Source organism: Lutjanus erythropterus, chromosome 4 (genome assembly GCF_056507025.1).
Source record: "Lutjanus erythropterus isolate fLutEry1 chromosome 4, fLutEry1.hap2, whole genome shotgun sequence".
Lineage (NCBI taxonomy): Eukaryota > Metazoa > Chordata > Actinopteri > Lutjaniformes > Lutjanidae > Lutjanus > Lutjanus erythropterus.
This window is the reverse complement of record NC_139320.1, coordinates 17,824,818-17,843,357: the sequence shown is the minus strand read 5'-3', so window position 1 is coordinate 17,843,357 and position 18,540 is coordinate 17,824,818. Positions and strand designations below refer to the sequence as shown.

Sequence of the window (18,540 nt, the reverse complement as noted above, 5' to 3'; positions counted from 1 at the left end):
GTATGTTCAGCACATCTCAGACATTGGGATATTATGCTTAAAGATCTGTTGTTACTGTAGGTGGGCTACACTCCAGACTGGATCTTCTTGCTTAGGAACGTAATGCGGATCAGCCCAGAGCAGGGTCTTCAGTTCTCCCAGATGCTGGTTCAGGATGAAGAGCCACTTGCTGACATTACACAGGTAAAAAGAACACGTTTTCCATTTATTCATAACCTAAGCAAGTACAGGTCAGATTGGCAAAAAACACAAATGGGTTTGTGTGTCAGGTGGTTTTCATCAAGAGGTTTGCACAGGTAGCAGTTGTAGCAGGTCCAGTTTTCGCCCATTTGTTGAACTTGCACTACTTGGGGCAGTCAGAATGGACCAAAAAATCAGACGCAGACTTATGCAGTGGCAGCTGCCTTCCACCCAAACAATCACACAGTTAAATGAAAGCTGTTATTGGGTTGAGTTAGGACAATCAAACACACTGTTTTTTGTTGTTGTTGGTTTTTTTTTTAGAAGAGTTTGACATCTGTGATTATCTCTTCCTTTTGTCTCTCCAGATTGTTGATGTTTTCATGGAGTACAACCTGATCCAGCAGTGCACGTCCTTCCTACTAGATGCCCTGAAGAACAACAGACCCATGGAAGGACCACTGCAGACACGCCTGCTTGAAATGAATTTGGTCCACGCTCCACAGGTGCATAAATAATAAACTTAATTTTCACTTTTTCAAAGTGCTTCACAGACATAAAAACAGAAAATACAGCAAATAGATAGTGTAAGTACAATTTGAAGGATTTTAATGCAAGACAATGAATACAAATCTTTAGAAATAGATAAATTGATTTTGAAATCTAGCATCACAGTTTATAATTGTGCTCATTCATTTGGGCCAAACTGATCTTGTTAAGTTATAAATTAATAAAGTTCTCTTAAGCATTAATGATTTTTTAATTGTTTTTTCAAACTAATCCTTAAGGTATATCTATTTAAAAAGCATTTTACTGTGTTTATTTTGACCGATTTTTTTTTTTCCCCCATTGCCCCTGATGCAAAGTTTCCTGATTTTAAAAAAAGCTTATCTCTTTGTCACTTTGCCATGTCTTGCAGGTCGCAGATGCCATCCTGGGCAATCAGATGTTCACCCACTATGATCGCGCTCATGTGGCACAGCTGTGTGAAAAGGCCGGTCTCCTGCAGAGGGCGCTGGAGCATTACACTGACCTGTATGACATAAAGCGTGCTGTGGTGCACACCCACCTTCTCAACCCAGAGGTACAACACTGACAAAGGAACACAAGACAAAATGATATTATGGGATTTAAATACTTTTTTCTAAACTCAAATTTTTAAAATGTTTATTAAAGTATTTTGTTTTACTGGTCAGTCATTACTGTATTTACTGTTTGTATTGCTGATTGTTTTCTATTTTTGTCTGCAGTGGTTGGTGAATTTCTTTGGCTCCTTGTCAGTAGAGGACTCTCTTGAGTGTCTCAGGGCCATGCTGTCTGCAAACATCCGCCAGAACCTGCAGATCTGCGTCCAGGTTGCCTCCAAGTACCATGAGCAGCTCACGACTCAGTCTCTCACTGAACTTTTCGAGTCATTTAAGAGCTTTGAGGGTAATCCAGGAACATACCGAGTGCCAAGCAATCTTGGCTTTTGAGAAAAGAGTAAATTTTAAACAATATAGTTATTTATCCTGTTGATTATGACTTTTTTTGTCTTTCAGGTTTGTTCTATTTCTTGGGTTCCATTGTGAACTTCAGCCAGGATCCAGAGGTCCACTTCAAATATATCCAGGCTGCCTGTAAGACAGGTCAGATCAAAGAGGTGGAGAGAATCTGCAGAGAGAGTAACTGCTATGACCCTGAACGCGTGAAGAACTTCCTCAAGGTCAGAAATTGACTGTTCATTGTAAAATATTCTAACCTTTTTGCCACAAATGTATCCAGACTGTTCAACAAAGCAGACATGTATTAACCTATACAAATATTTTGTATTTTTCTCTACAGGAAGCCAAGCTAACAGACCAGCTGCCTTTGATCATTGTGTGTGACCGCTTTGATTTTGTCCACGATCTGGTCCTGTACCTGTACCGCAACAGCCTGCAGAAATACATTGAGATCTATGTGCAGAAGGTACATTACTACTTCCTAGCAGGAATGCAGATAATATCGAACATCATCCATATCATCTGATAAAGGCTAAAATGGAGTATCGTATTGGCCCAAAATGGACCTTTTTTTCTGATATGACAGGCCAGTCTCACCTCACTGCAATTCAGCTTTGTGGTCTGAGCAAGCTAGCTGCTGGTAGTTACACAACATTGCAGAGTATTACTCGCAGCTTGACAATTTATTTCACAAGTAGCTATATTGTTACCTTCAGGGCATGTCTACCAAGTTAATTTGCATACAGCACAACACAAACATGCACATACACACACATCGGCAGAGCAAAACCGGCTGGTGTTTGTAAAACAACAAAGTGCTGCAGTCTAAACTTTAACAAAAAGCAGCATGAAAAAACAGTTGCCAGCATCTGGCCTACTGCTCTCATTATGTAGTTTGCTTCAAATGAGGTTTACTGTTCACACAGTTTCTCTTGACTTTCCCTCAGTTTTCCAGCGTTACTTCAACAGTGCCCCAGCCTGTAGGAGTAGCCTCACTAGCCACGCAGCATACTTGAGCTTGAGCCGTTAAAACAAGCAGAGGAAAAAAACATAACATGAACATAGCAGTTTTTGCTGTTCCTTGCCATCTGCTGCAGTTGGCTTGTCAGTAGTGCAGCATTTTAAAATTGTGTTTATTGCAACAGCCCTCTCTGCATCTGCCAGTGGACCATTATGTTAGGAGTAGGTGTAAGGATAAATTCATCACAGTACAGGAGATATTCTCATCAATTTGGTGGGAAAAATGTGTATGTGTCAGCACACCAATCTGCCAAAATGAGTTGCAAAATCTTGGCATATCAGATATTGCCAAAAATCCAATATTGCGTATCTCTACTTCCTAGCCACGTGTAAACAGTGTTTTTATATACAGAACAGTAAATAAAGTAACATTTACATCAACCTACATTGAAAAGTGTTTTGCTTAGTCTTTCATGCTTTAGTTTTATACTGTCTCACTGATTTGTAGATTCAAGCCTGTAGACATTGGACAACCACACTCCACTTAAAATAAGCTATTGTTTTGGATTTATCCTTGAATGTGTAATAACTTCATCATTGTTACTTCCAGGTGAACCCAAGCCGTCTGCCAGTAGTTATTGGCGGGTTACTGGATGTGGATTGTGCAGAGGATGTGATAAAGAACCTGATCATGGTGGTTAGAGGGCAGTTCTCAACAGACGAACTGGTGGCCGAAGTGGAGAAAAGAAATCGGTAAGAAGAGATGAACTACTCAAACTGCATTGCAGCAGTGGAAACACTGATCACTTAAGTGCTGTGAAACACATACCATCTGTCTTTCTCCAGACTGAAGCTGCTGCTGCCTTGGTTGGAGGCTCGTATTCATGAAGGTTGTGAGGAGCCTGCTACCCACAATGCCCTGGCCAAGATCTACATCGACAGCAACAACAACCCCGAACGTTTCCTGAGAGAGAACCCCTACTATGACAGCCGGGTGGTGGGCAAGTACTGTGAGAAAAGAGACCCCCACCTGGCCTGTGTGGCCTATGAAAGAGGACAGTGTGACCAGGAACTGATTCATGTGAGTTTAAACTGAAATCATGCTTTCACTGAAGGCAAAAATATGGACAATTGGGTTTGTTTTGATCATTATGTTGTAAATGATTATGGGATGTTTTAAATAATAGTAACATTACATCAATAGTTAATATGCCGCGCAGTATTATAGCTTTAACAGGCAAATAGATTGTGTACACTCATATTCTTTATGAGAAATGAAACTAAGTTTCGTACTGTGTTGCTCTATTTGCTTATTGTTTCCTGTTTTAGTTGTTCTGATGGACTCTGATGATTGCTTTAATGGCATTTATGATCCATTGTTCCCTCTCGTATTAACTGTTTTTGTGTGTTATGTCTTAGGTGTGCAATGAGAACTCACTGTTCAAGAGTCTGTCCCGCTACCTTGTACGTCGCAAGAACCCTGAACTGTGGGCAAGCGTGTTGCTGGAGACCAACAATTACAGAAGACCACTTATCGACCAGGTTTGACAACTTAGCATCTCTAATACTAATTTATGCCACAGTTACTTATAGTTATTAATGCAAAAAGCTGACAGTGTTACAGACTTTAACACAATGTCAGCATTCCTATTAGATACATTTAAAGGTCCGGTCTGTAAGATCTAAGGGGATTTATTGGGAGAATATGGCAGAAATGGAATATAATAATAATATGAGTATGTTTCCATTAGTCTTATTTTGCAAGCCAAAGTTTTGGCAGGAAAATAAAGACTGAACTGAACTGAGGTCTTGAATGAGCCTCTTAGATCATTCGTTAAATAGCTTTGGTACTTTCCATATTATGGAAGAAGTATTGAAGTATCAGTCTTTTTGACAGCCTTAGTTTCTACTGTATCGTAGAACGGGCAAACCAAACACTGGCTTTAGATACGGCCTTCGGCGTTTTGCATGAGTTTCACGGCCACCATAGGTTCTCATACACGCATGCAAGGGGGCAGTGAGATGAGGTGTTTGCAGTCTACCAGTTCACTGCTAGATGCCACTAAACCTACACACTGGTTCTTTCACAAAATTTATCTTTGAGATTTCCATTTCTTTTTTTTTTATCAACCTGTTTTGTTATATGTTAGGTATAGTATCACCTAGAATATAACTTTTTTTTAATATGTACTGAAAATTTCAGCAGGGGTGTATGAAGTCTGATGTATCTCTCTTTTCTACAGGTTGTCCAGACAGCCTTATCTGAGACCCAGGATCCCGAGGAGGTGTCTGTCACAGTCAAGGCCTTCATGACTGCCGACCTTCCCAATGAGCTCATTGAGCTTCTGGAGAAGATTGTCCTGGATAACTCTGTCTTTAGCGAGCACAGGTGAGAGAGGCTTGGTATTTCCTCAATATCCCAGATTGTTTTGGCTGTGATTGCAAAACATGTATCTGCATTCTCCAAAACATTCAGGATGTTTGTAAGACATTTTTAGTCACGTAGAAAATAAGAATGTCCTTTATTGTTGTTCTTTGTGTTTTCCCTAGAAACCTCCAGAATCTGCTCATCCTGACAGCCATTAAAGCTGATCGGACACGTGTTATGGAGTACATCAACCGTCTGGACAACTACGATGCCCCAGACATTGCGAACATCGCCATTAGCAATGAGCTGTTTGAGGAGGCCTTTGCTATTTTTAGAAAATTTGATGTCAACACCTCTGCTGTGCAGGTCAGTAACTGCTCAACTTCAAGAAGCTTGAATTCTGTAATTCCCAACAGAATTGTGTTATTAAGTTTGATGTAACATGGGTCCGATGTGTTGTCTCATTTTGTTCAGGTTCTGATTGAGCACATTGGCAACCTGGACAGAGCTTATGAGTTTGCTGAGCGCTGCAACGAGCCTCCAGTGTGGAGTCAGCTGGCAAAGGCCCAGCTTCAGAAGGGCCTGGTTAAAGAAGCCATTGACTCTTACATCAAGGCTGATGACCCCTCTGCTTACATGGAAGTGGGACAAGCTGCAGCCCAAAGTGGTAAGATTAACTTTATTAGCTTGTTCTGTGCTTGTAAATAATTACACTTTAACAAAGCCTGATTTTAGTCAACTAAAATTTGATGATATTTAGCCAACTAAAACTAGACTAAAATAATTCAAATGACTTAAATAGAACTAAAACTAAACGGCCTTGTAGTCAAAAGACTGACTAAGGCTAAATTTGCTGTCAAAATTAACACTGATACTTAGATCTGAAGGATAAATGTGTAATTCAGTGTGCTTTGTCATCTCTTGTCTTTTTTTTAATGAAGATGATTTGGAAAAAAACATTACATTGATGTGCTTATGGAACTGATCAGAATTTATTGTTATGTGCAGGAAACTGGGAGGACCTAGTGAAGTTTCTGCAGATGGCTCGTAAGAAGGCCCGCGAGTCGTACGTTGAAACAGAGTTGATCTTTGCCCTTGCCAAGACTAACCGCCTGGCCGAGCTTGAGGAGTTCATCAATGGACCCAATAATGCTCACATTCAGCAAGTGGGTCCCTGGAAGCAAACATGCAGCACACACTCTCATGGACACATTTATTACCACATAATTCCCTTTTACCTGTTTACAGTTGGTACTTTGCTGACCTTGCTTTCTTTTTCTATCTTTTTTTTTTCTTCAGGTCGGTGACCGTTGCTATGATGACAAGATGTACGAGGCAGCCAAACTGCTTTACAACAATGTGTCCAACTTTGGCCGTCTGGCCTCCACTCTGGTACACCTGGGAGAGTACCAGGCAGCTGTAGACGGAGCTCGCAAGGCTAACAGCACCCGCACCTGGAAGGAGGTGGGTTTCATTTTGAACTCCTTGCTAAAAAAAAGTCCTTTGAAGAGTAAAGAGTCAGAGGCAGCACTTCAGAGTGTTCTCTGTCTGACACTAAGCTTTCCTACAGTGGAAAAAGAAATTGTGGGCAGTGTATTTTCTTCTTACCTATATTAAACACATTGTTTGGTTTGATTCTTGTCTGTCCCAGGTGTGTTTTGCATGTGTAGATGGAAAAGAGTTCCGCCTTGCCCAAATGTGCGGCCTGCATATCGTTGTCCATGCAGATGAACTGGAGGAACTCATCAACTACTACCAGGTAACTTGGGTAACTGGGTTCAGTGTAAATCTCACCTGATACACTTGGTGTGAATGCTGAGTAACTACTGAGTATATTTACTGCATATACAGTATATACTGCACAGGACAGTAGCAGGTTCAGTTGCCCTTGTCTTGTGCTTACAGGCAAAATGTCAAAGCTCATAGTTGATATTTCATTATGTTGCACCTTTTTGTCAATAAATCTGAAGCAAACAGGATTGTCCACACTGGTTAGAATAAGAGCTGCAATTAACAATTATTATTATCTGTTAATCTGCTGATAATTTTTCCAGTTAATCCGTCAGTAGTTTGGTCTACAAAATGTTGAAAATGTTGATCATTGTTTCCCATAGCTCAAGATGATGGGGCATGCCAGAAAGAGTTTGGGAACCACTGTCATATGTGAGGGATGTTCACATTTGTGCTGAGTGCAGTTTTCAGGGGCTCTAATCATTTTGGGCTAACATATAATTTTATTTATTATATTGTTATGACACTGAGCAAGGACAGATGAGTTTATAAATCACAATTTTGAATCACAACCTACTAATGGTTGTAGCTCTGAATAGAACTTGTCATTTCTTGGTTCAAGTGAGATACTCAACCACACGTCTTAAAGTTTTTCTCCCTTTAAAGTAACTGTTGAAAATTAAGAATTTGAGTTTTTTTTTTGTTTATTTATATGGTTAGTATTATTAAGTCTCTCTGTTCTCTCCAGGACCGTGGTTACTTCGAGGAGCTGATCACCATGTTAGAGGCTGCCCTTGGGCTGGAGCGTGCTCACATGGGTATGTTCACCGAGCTGGCCATCCTCTACTCAAAATTCAAACCCCAGAAGATGAGGGAGCACTTGGAGCTCTTCTGGTCCCGTGTCAACATTCCAAAGGTAGGCAAGAGGAACAATAGCAACATCTTCAAACAAAGCACAATTTTATATCAACTTTACAGCATGGAACATCCCCTGATAATCTTCTGAGTAATTTTTGTAGAGGCACAGCTTGTACTGAGGCTATGAGATTTGATTCCAGCCTGCAGCCTATTTGCTGCATGGCATCCCCACTCTCTTTCTACCTGCTTTCATGTCTCAACTTCAGCTATCTCTATCAAATAAAGGCATAAAAAGCCCAAGAATATACTTGTCATGAACTGAACTGATCCGTATGTGTGTATCAGGTTCTCAGGGCAGCAGAGCAGGCCCACCTCTGGGCGGAGCTGGTGTTCCTCTATGACAAGTACGAGGAGTATGATAACGCCATCATCACCATGATGAATCACCCAGCTGACGCTTGGAAGGAGGGTCAGTTCAAAGACATCGTCACCAAGGTAAAAACAACTGTACTTTATTAATGATGCTAGCTGTCAAGTCAAAGCACAACACTGACATAATATTGTGGCAGGAATTAATTGTAGATGTTCAGTTGAGTATCTGTCTTTCTCATTGTAGGTGGCCAATGTGGAGTTGTACTACAAGGCCATCCACTTTTATCTGGAGTTCAAACCATTGTTACTGAATGACCTGCTCATCGTCCTCTCTCCAAGACTGGACCACACACGCGCCGTCAACTTCTTCAGCAAGGTCCGAGACTGTTACTGCTTTCAGTAAACAGTTCTCAAAGTGTTTGGTTGTATTTACTTGCAAAACATCCTCTAAAAACGAACGCATATAAATGAATGCTATTGTGGATCGCTTGTGTAAAATGACCACAATGTTGACCGTTGTGTAATGGTGACCTACCAAAACAAAATGCAGTTGAAAAAGAGACAACATGAAAACATGGGCATTTTGACCTGATTTTTGGTTGCAGGTGAAACAGCTGCCTCTGGTTAAACCTTACCTAAGGTCGGTCCAGAATCACAACAACAAGTCAGTAAATGAGGCACTCAACAACCTCTTCATCATCGAAGAAGACTATGCGGTAAGATATTTTAATATTGTGTGTAATAGCGCAGTGGTTCCCAACCTTTTTTCTTACAGGACCCCTTTTCAGTCATTGAGTAAACTAAAGACCCCTGACTAAGTGACATATTTTACTTATATTTAATTTTATATTTAATTCAAAATGATAACAGCACAGAGCAACTAATATACTGTACAATTAATCCAAATAGCGAACCCACTGCTATACAAAAGCAATTTGGATGAATTTTGAGTGAATATTGCTTCAGAGATGAGTTTTCTGGGTATTTTAGGAACTTTTAATGCAACTCTCTGTCTTAGTACTTTTTTTTCTCCTTTTGGCAGTCATACATACTTTCTTATGCCTTCTTTTTTCAAAAAATTCAGTGTTTTTTTTCTCCCTGACAGTTGGCCATTATTCTGCTTTTCTAATACAGGATGAGATTGTTGAGCAGAGAGTGAAGGCTCTGTGAATATAGCTTGTGTTCAACATTATCCTGTGAGATTTTTTTAAGTTTATATCTTGAATAAGGGACCCCAAGGTTGGGAACCAGTGTCATAACAGGTAGTAATACTGTACAGTTTTGACATTTAGGGCATGTTGGTTGGAGGAAGAAATATTTTGGTTTTGTTACATCCAGCACAGTGCACTAAATAGTTCAGTTGTAGTGGGTTTCAAATGTCTCACCAGCAACATCAGTGTTTTCACAGAGTTGCATTTTCGGTTGTATCTTACAATCTTTTTCTCTCTAATCTAGGCACTGCGCACTTCCATTGACGCCTATGACAACTTTGACAACATCTCACTGGCCCAGGGACTGGAGAAACATGAGTTGATTGAGTTTAGGAGGATTGCAGCCTACCTTTTCAAAGGCAACAACCGCTGGAAACAGAGTGTCGAGCTCTGCAAGAAGGACAAGCTCTACAAGGTGCATGGCTACTCTTTATTTCTTGAGCAGATTGCTATCTAATTGACATTTGTATATTTATTACATGAATATGAAGTAAAGAATGGACAGCTTTGCTAATTGTTTTATTGACTGTTTCAAATCACTGTACAGCTGTTTGAAATGCTTTGTATACAGAACTGTACAAAGTGCAGTAATTTGAAAAGGATTTTCTGTGCTGCATCTCATTGCCTCGTATTTGGGAGTTTGTCATAAGGTTTGAGAAAACTGTTTCTCGTTAAGAGAAAATGACTTTGTTTTTCCTGTCATGATTTCAATGTGAATGCAATGTCTTTATGTTGGCATGTATGAAAAGACCCAAATTGAACACTGTCAGCGTAACACTTGATACCTACAAGCAAATTGTTTTGTATAGGACTGATTCTATCCCAGTCTTTTTGACTGATGTAAGTGGTTGATGACTTTAATGCTACTACAAGGAGTTTTATCATTACTGATTTATTACTGATGCCTCATAATTTAACAAGACCATCTCTGTGAAGATAAGACCATACACATATTCTTGATGCCTGACACCAGGTCGGATTCTCTGTGAAAACAGCTGAAACAAGACTGTTTTACATTTTTTCAGGCAAAATTAAAATGAGATATGCTAGACAGCTAAAATTAAGCTGGATATTTTTATTTAGTTCATGTATTTTTTGTTGTATTTTGTGGTTATTACGGTGGAAACACCTACTGCCTTTGTGTATTAATAACTTTCAGTATACACTCCAGTTTCTCCTAGTAATGTAAATCACTGCCCTGAATCTAGTGTAAAATGGCAGATGTGGTCACTTCCCCAAGTCAGTGTGTTAAACTGTACTTGTACTTTCCTCTCTGCAGGATGCCATGCAATATGCATCCGAGTCCAAAGACATTGAGCTGGCAGAGGAGCTCCTGGCTTGGTTCCTGAGGGAAGACAAGAAAGAGTGTTTTGCGGCTTGCCTATTCACCTGCTACGACCTGCTGCGGCCTGACGTGGTGCTGGAGACCGCCTGGCGACACAACATCATGGACTTCTCCATGCCATACTTCATCCAGGTCATGAGGGAGTACCTCTCTAAGGTGGGTTGGCCAGAGGTAACCACTGTGTGTGGTGTATCAGGACAAGGTAGATGGGAGAAGAGAGAAAGCAAAATCTAAGGTAACTTCAATGAGAGAAGGTAGATGTGCAGGATTACCTACGTGTTGACCAGGGTTTTCTTTCTTATGCTGTTAGGTGTTGATACTTGTGAAATAGTATTTGTAAACCTGTGCGTATCTGTGGAGACCCACGTCTCTGGTTTACCATGTTTGATCTGTTCAGATGGTTGTTCCACAGAAAGAAACTAAATATTCAGTTGATAGCTTTTTCCCTGATCTGTCTGGCATTCCCCCCCAAATGATAACTGAATTAAAAATCAGCTGCTAAAATGTGTTTGCAAATACTATTCAGCTATAGGCAGTGTCACACAGACCCAGACAATATGAAAGATAAAGCCCCTCTTTCCTCCATTCATGCTCATCTTCCTATGCTTCTGTCAAGTCATGTGTCATCACTGGTGTTTTCCTTTTCATTTGGGTTTCCATCCATTCAAGCTACTTTTCCATACAAATGTGTTCCAGAGGAGATTCATAACTGCTGTGTTGCTTGTCATGCCATTTATCTCTGTTACATGGCAAAAAATACGACCCACCTATTGCTTTCATAACAGACAGCAGACCCGACTGAAGCATTTATACAATTTGTTGCATTTATTTGGCAAACTTGAAATGCCAAGTTGACGGGTTTTACCACATGAAAAGACAGTTAATGCAGTTTGTTATATTAACTGTTAGTTTCACAAAAGTCTTAACTGTGACTACTTCTTGGTGCTTGTTGTGGCAAACCCCACAGTTGTTTGCTAGAAACAGGTTAAAACAAGGAATCATTTGCGAAGTCACATTAAAGCATTTGCATTATATATCAGTCACTGAACATAATTTAGTAGATCTTGATTAGAAATGACTGTAGGCCCAGTCAACATCTGTGTTTTATTTTTTATACTGTTGTAAGCAACAAGGGGAATATTCACAGTATGAGAGAAATCTCAAGTCTGCATTTGTATCAAAAGTGGCGTTATTACCCGCACCTCTCTCAAGATTTTTGTGTTTGTGACAAGACGTCTGTTTGCTCTTTTCTCTCTGTCAGTTTCTATTTTGGGAGACTTTCATTTGTTTTTTCCTCCTTAAGTTGCCTCTCTGAATTTCCTTTCCAGGTTGATGCGATAAAGGAAAAGGTGAAAGTCGAATCCATTTTCTAATCATTCTTTTTGACCCCTCTCCCCTGTCCTGTAGCCTGTAGTTTGGAGGAGTAAAAATTAGCAAAAACTGCATGACCCCTCTCTCCCCCCCTCATGTCACTCTGCTGCTTCTGATTGTAAACTCCACATCTCCACTAGACCACCTACCAACCCACGAGTCTCCAGAGCGGGGCTCTTCTCATGCATTACTCAGGGCTCTGATGGGTTTGCTGGTGTCAGTGATGGCTCTGCATCAAAGAGAAGGACTGAAGAACTCGTTATTGAATTAGACACATGCAAAACGTGTTGCAAGAGGAGGTGTGAAAATCTATTTTTTCCAATTTGTTTAGGACTTCTGTCCTCCTTGGTATTACATTAAATTCTTCTTTAATAATTGCTGATAGGTCATGATATCACTGTAAACTTATGTTTCTTCTGTTTCTTTCACATTTCTTCCTCCAACTGCACAGTGTAAGATATAGATTAAGCTACACTAATATTTTTAGTATAATACTATTTCCAATGGTGGCTGCAAAGGATTGTTTCTGACTTGAGTGATCCAAACATTTCCAATGACATCAGTGTTTTGAAAAGTCCTCAGTTCAATTCAAAATGTATTTGTAAAGCACCATATCATACAAAACAGTTCAGAGTGCAGTACATAAAACAACATAAAACAGCAAAATATGCAAGTCAAAATGTATTGAAAAAAGATGGATGTAATTAGCCTATCAGGATGTTTACTTTAGCAGCAACGATTTATTCATTTTAAATGGAAGCCAGCAACACCAACCCAGAAAGTGACATCTGACACACATTGTTGTGTGTCGAGCGTGAGGTGCTACAAATCAAAGTCGAGCTGGGCTCAACTACATTCAGCACTCAAATGACACACTGATGTGCAACCAGTCACATTTTCGTTTTACCACCTCTGCTTCCCATCTCCCTACTTTTATGTGCCATGTAAACCATGGACCTGCTGGAAGCCAGTTTCCAGTTTAGTTTACCTCTACCCTTTTTTCCTTACTGCAACAAACAAAACAGCAGCTTTGTGATCCATGTTTGCTGACTGTACACACAAATGCTCATTAATGTCAACAAGCACTAAAACTTAATTTGTGACTCGTTTAGCCGTTTAGTAGCCATGTTGCCCGCTAAGAAGCTCCACAGAGCTGAGGGGAACTGCAGGAGTCAGGTGACAACTCATGTGGCTCTGTCAATATGAGCATCTCCTCTTGTCTATCAAATGTTCCTCATCACAGCCTTTTTTTCTCAAACAGACAGAGCCATCCACTTAAGCCAGCAGGCCCATCAGCTCTCCTCAGGTGTAGGTGAAGAGCACCACTCTGGATAACTACCTCACCTGCTGTGGTCAGGTCCTCTTCTCACAGACTTGTAGATATTCTAATGTTAAACTGTGTTTTAACAACACTCAGCTGCAGTCTGTTGCTAGACATCATTCTAACTCTATTATTCTTAATTATATCTTCATGTAGAGAGGGATGAGGGCATATTCATATCTGTATTTGGACAGCAGTGCATCAGCATAGACTGCAGCTAAGTGTAAGACCTAATTTCAGTAACAGAAGAGCCACTGGGGCATTGTTTTAATGAAGTGACCATTCTTTCAGAGATTCTCCATGTCTGCCTGTACTACTGAATTTATCTCAGTGCTATAGAAGAACACAGAAGGGAAAAAAACAAAGTAGGTACAGGGGGTATTTTTTTGCAGTATATGTCTCTCTTTGCTACCGTAAAGTTTGGTCTCTTCAAGCAACAAACAACTTGAGGTTATGAGAGCAAATAATCTGTAGCTTTGGATGTGTTCTCTGGGGAAAAAACTCCATGTAGAGCGACAAGCATGCATTTCCCCCTTCCCTTTGTAGCATCAGCAGCACTCAGGCCAGGCTAGGAGACATCGTTGTTGGCTGTGCCTGCTTCTGGAAACCTTGAACTGGCTGTACAAAACCATCCCCTCCACCCTCTTTCACACTCCCTCCTCCACTATGCTCTCTGCTTCTCTGTCTCTCTTTCTCATGCACTCTTCAAGAAGAAAATAACTAAACTGCCGCTTCAGCATGTCTCTCAACCCTTCTCTTCTGAAACGAAACAACAACAGCCTGTCTTTTCTTGAAACAGCCTGCTTAACCAGATTGACTGACTGACTGTCGTAGTAAACAGGACAGTATGTAGAGAACTGAACCCAAAACCACCGTTACACCATTCAGCATTGTCCTTCACTCATTTTTATCAGTATTGAAGATGCACAGCTGAGAGTAATATCTGAAGCTTTTTCTGGCTGCTTAATCTTTTGTCCTTTCCCATCATTGTCTGCCTCTTAGCTGCTTAGCAAATACTGAAGCACCAAAGAAAAAGGACGTGCGGTTTTAGCAGTTTTCAAGGCTGCTACATGCTTCTTGCAGTTGTTCACACGCAGGCAATTATCTTATTCAAGGCATGAGTGTGGGCCAGGTGCATGGCTCTAAAAATGTTCAAACTTGCAAACACAGTGACAGAACACCACACGTTGTTGGTGGTTGGTTTTCTGTGTTGTCGAAACAGTGGCAATTGGAAACAATAGACAAGGTGAATAAAACAACAACAAATTGCTCAGTAAAATTCCTTACCTACAAGTATTTTTGACTCCACTACAGGTAAAACAATCAGGCAATTAATTGATTAGTTGTACATCAAAAATAACTATTTTCTATATTAATTAACTAATTGTTTTTCAACCAGATGTTTGTCTTATTTGGGAATAAATTGAACAACATGAAGTTTTGGCCTGGTGGTAAAGCAAAACAAACAGGCCTTTTGATGACATCACCTCAGGATGTGTTAATGTTAGTATCAAGGCATCTTAAGGGCTCCCCTCTGTTAGGTTCATCATTGCAGCTTAAAAATGTAATATAATAATTTTACTGACAGAAGGTAATTAAGTTGGGTCTTGGTTTGCCTCTCTGTCCACAACTTAATTGCAAAATTGTGTCGAACCAGCTGATATTCTACTACGAGATGGACGAACTAACTGTGTTCATAGCGGTGAGGGGTTGGTTCTCTACATACTCTACAATTACAACACATTAGAGTAAAACATTTGGGTGGCTGGATGGTGGGACCATTATTGCCCAGTAGCTGTTTGTCCTTGTCTCTCCTCCTAATCCTTAATATTCCACAAAGAAGTGGATGTCTATCCAATAGACTGTTGTAGCCAAGCTCCATAGAGTAGCAGGTAGCTCTCTAGATGCAGTTAATCCTTTTGCCTTCTAGAGGGCCTCCAACACATTAGCAAGGCCTGCCTCTGGCAGCCTGTTTTTTTTTTATTTTATTTTTTTTTATTTAAATCTGGACTGTATTCATCTTCGCCTGTCAGGAATGGTCCCATCCGTCAGCCAGTGAAATAACCCAGAGGTCAGTTTTTACAAACCCGGCGTCTCAGCCCTTGCTCTTCGAGAGCCCCATCAACCACAGTGTAACTGAAGTCTGACACCAACACTGTTGTCGTGTTTTCTGCAGGTGGACAAACTCGAAGCCTCTGAGTCTCTGAGGAAACAGGAGGAGCAGGCTACTGAGTCTCAACCCATTGTTTACGGTAAAAACACACACAGACACACACACAGATGATAATTGCATTGTAGTTTTGAGGACATTTCAAGGAAAATGGAATATTTTTGGCAACGTGACCAACAGGACCACTGCTGGCTGCTGGTTTGGTGCCTATTCAAATTTTGAAAATCTAGAGAGTGTAAGGCCATAAAACATTATGACTGAAGAATATGATGGTCATTCCCATGCTCTATCCATCCATCCATTGTCCGCAACCACTTATCCTGACGGGGCTGCAGCCCAGACTAGTGGCAGGCGGCTGCATAACATCTTGAAGACAACAGATAACTGGCATTGTGTGTGAATGAAATATTGATACATTGTTTAAACGACTAGTATTTCTGATGCCAACTAGCGAGGGTGGTGACGTTTTATCATATAGTCAATTAATCATGCACATCCCTAGTAACCGGTATCTCAAAATCTAAGCAACTCACGTCAGAAACATCTAGATGGACAAATAGCACTACAGGCTAAGGGAAAACAATATATTTTTGATTTTGGGGTGAACTGTACCTCATGAACATCTCACTGTTCAAAACAAGGGAATAAGTTTCACAAAAACAGGTATTTGTTGACTTATCAACACAATGGATGATGTATATCTGCTATCTAGTTTACCAAAAACGCGCTCATGAACCACTTGACACTGCCTGTCCCCACCTGAACCTTCTGCATCTTTATCACTCCACAAGTCACAGTCATTGTACATCACCCCAGTAATGTTACTGTATTTATGGTTGTCAAACCAGCTTTCATTGATCTCAAAGGCTGTGTCACTGTCTAATAGAAGCAGTAACTGAGCTAACTGGCTAATAGCAGCTACAGCACAGCTAGCAGCTGTGACATCAGTGCTGCATGGGATTAGCATACAATTGGCATTCTGTAAAGGTTAGACTTATGGTTACCCATATAATCCATTTTTATTCAGGTATCCGGAGGTGAGAGGTTAGAGGACCACTTTGAAAATGGCTACAGCAGTTTTTCACTTGCCAAAATTTGGCTTAACCTTTGTGTATGTAGCAGCAGCACTGATGACTACGGACATGCTTTTTATAACTACATCTTCTGATGTTTGTGTTGCAGGCACACCCCAGCTCATGCTCACAGCAGGGCCCAACGTGACCGTGCCCCCTCAGCAGCCCTACGGCTACGGCTACACAGCAGCACCAGGCTACGGCCAGCCACCACAGCCCAGCTTCGGTTATGGCATGTGAACACCCAACAACCCCAGCCCCATCACCACAACTTGACCCAACACCCTCCCTCCATGTGTCCTTCTCTCTTTGTGTTCCTCACCAGCTTCCCATGGTCTTCTACTCACAACAGGGGCCACAAGCAAGCAACAGCCCACTCTCGTTTTGAGTACTATTTTTTTATTCTGTTGTCCTGTTACAAGAGAAAACATTTAACTGCATTGAAGGACTTTTATTTGTATTGTTTGAAAAGAAATTGGACCACATGTTTGTTTGTTTTTCACATTCCATATTTATGACTACTTATTTAGAATTTTTTTGTGTTAATGTTAATGTCATGTTTTTTTTATTGGTTTATGGTTTGTGCAGAAGTGGACTTGCTAACGCTCAGCAATGAACCTTTGAAGTAGGTGGAGGAGCATTGGATTTTGCACTCGTGAAGAAATTAATGTAGAGAAGCTCTTACTTTTGATGTACTGAACATGTGAACAGCTTACATTGTCTCGTTTGTCTGTATAATGCATTTCATCATTGTATATTCTGAGGAAAAAAAGGTTACATATAATATTTGAACATATATTGCCATTTCAATGGCTATAGCTAGCAACACTAAGTGATGATAGTATATTCTGCACAGGCGTGTAGCTTTATGGAGTTTTAAATGCATACAGACGTATGTCACTGTGTGAATGAGGGTGTGTGTGTGCGTGTGCGTGCGTGTGCGCGTGTGAGTGTGACCTGATGGTCTAAATAAGAATTTTAACCCCCTCTCAGCCTGTACTGGGCTATCCAATCCACCCTCCTAGATGTTAGCTCTCCTTCATTGGCTCCTTGTATTTAGGTGACCTCTTGTGCCGTGTACAGTGCTTGTGTGAGACTGTATCTGTGTATGTGCAAGGACGGGACCACGGCTACCAAACCCCAGGGCCCTTAACCCTTAACCGTACCTTGTGTGTGTGTGTATTTACTCTGAACCCTCCTCGTGCTGAGGTCCGTGTATGCCAGGTGTTGTGGTGTTTCCCCTTGGTCACCATTACTTTTTTTGCGTGTACAGATGTGAACATGACGAATTGAAAACTTTTAGATGGAAACCCCACCCATCTGTCCTCCACCCCACTTCTCCTGTCCTGTTTCCTCCTTCGTTAATGCTTAGCGGCAAGAACAAACAAAGGAGGCAGAAGACGACAGGCTGGTGGAACCTTCAGTGTCCTACTGACAGCTTGATTAGATCCATAAACACTCCTGTAGGTTGTGTGTTTAGATGGTTATGATGAAGAAATTAGGTCTCAGTCAGTACATCCAGTTCTTTGTCAAGAATGGTCTGAAATAAGAGCCTGTATTTACCTTGATGTACTTAACTTCCTTACATGCTTTAAGCTGTGTGTGTAAAGTGTCATCCTAACCCTAACATAAGTTGAATTCCTTTCTGTTGTCATGCATATTAGTAATAAAGGGGATATGTCATTGATAAGTGGAAGAATATGACTCAACTGAAAGGGAAATACTAGCCTAAATAAAAACTAAAAATTGTACTGAGTCTCCTGGAGTCAGTGTGTGTGAGAGAGGAAGTAGTCCCTCTTTTGTTGTTTGTGTATACGCTTCCACTCAAAGAGTCCTAAAAAGCTAAACTAGTACTAAAAAAGCTTAAAAAAAAAGTCCTACAGAAATCTTATACTTGAAACATGTTTTTTTCCTCTTAAAGATCCACTGTATGCTTTTACAGGGCTTTACTAACAGAATATGGCAAAGTCTATCTAGCTACTACTAACAGAATAGGCCACAAAATGTCATAGAGTTTTTGTTGGAAATGTATGTGCAAAATGCTAAACAACAAAACTAATACAGGGCATAACAACAATAGGCTATACACTACTTAT

General features: G+C 40.6%; 1 protein-coding gene across 3 annotated transcripts in view; it reads left to right on the top strand.

The window, feature by feature from the left end:
• LOC146328271 (clathrin heavy chain 1-like) overlaps nucleotides 1-18,195 on the top strand; it is a 33,926-nt gene extending 15,731 nt beyond the window's left edge. The window contains exons 10-34 of one of the 3 annotated variants that reach the window (XM_084717180.1): nucleotides 61-183; nucleotides 549-686; nucleotides 1,100-1,264; nucleotides 1,431-1,611; nucleotides 1,722-1,885; nucleotides 2,005-2,130; nucleotides 3,235-3,377; nucleotides 3,471-3,705; nucleotides 4,044-4,166; nucleotides 4,868-5,013; nucleotides 5,175-5,358; nucleotides 5,467-5,659; nucleotides 6,001-6,158; nucleotides 6,292-6,456; nucleotides 6,644-6,751; nucleotides 7,472-7,639; nucleotides 7,927-8,076; nucleotides 8,198-8,329; nucleotides 8,559-8,669; nucleotides 9,409-9,579; nucleotides 10,444-10,665; nucleotides 11,838-11,858; nucleotides 15,235-15,272; nucleotides 15,378-15,453; nucleotides 16,554-16,693. In XM_084717180.1, the coding sequence (XP_084573306.1) occupies nucleotides 61-183; nucleotides 549-686; nucleotides 1,100-1,264; nucleotides 1,431-1,611; nucleotides 1,722-1,885; nucleotides 2,005-2,130; nucleotides 3,235-3,377; nucleotides 3,471-3,705; nucleotides 4,044-4,166; nucleotides 4,868-5,013; nucleotides 5,175-5,358; nucleotides 5,467-5,659; nucleotides 6,001-6,158; nucleotides 6,292-6,456; nucleotides 6,644-6,751; nucleotides 7,472-7,639; nucleotides 7,927-8,076; nucleotides 8,198-8,329; nucleotides 8,559-8,669; nucleotides 9,409-9,579; nucleotides 10,444-10,665; nucleotides 11,838-11,858; nucleotides 15,235-15,272; nucleotides 15,378-15,408 (3,396 nt within the window). In that variant the 3' untranslated portion in view covers nucleotides 15,409-15,453; nucleotides 16,554-16,693. Of the gene's footprint in view, nucleotides 1-60; nucleotides 184-548; nucleotides 687-1,099; nucleotides 1,265-1,430; nucleotides 1,612-1,721; nucleotides 1,886-2,004; nucleotides 2,131-3,234; nucleotides 3,378-3,470; nucleotides 3,706-4,043; nucleotides 4,167-4,867; nucleotides 5,014-5,174; nucleotides 5,359-5,466; nucleotides 5,660-6,000; nucleotides 6,159-6,291; nucleotides 6,457-6,643; nucleotides 6,752-7,471; nucleotides 7,640-7,926; nucleotides 8,077-8,197; nucleotides 8,330-8,558; nucleotides 8,670-9,408; nucleotides 9,580-10,443; nucleotides 10,666-11,837; nucleotides 11,859-15,234; nucleotides 15,273-15,377; nucleotides 15,454-16,553 lie in introns of all 3 variants that reach the window. The other 2 variants (XM_084717178.1, XM_084717179.1) reach the window with 2 other exon arrangements.
• Nucleotides 18,196-18,540: the final 345 nt, after the last annotated feature.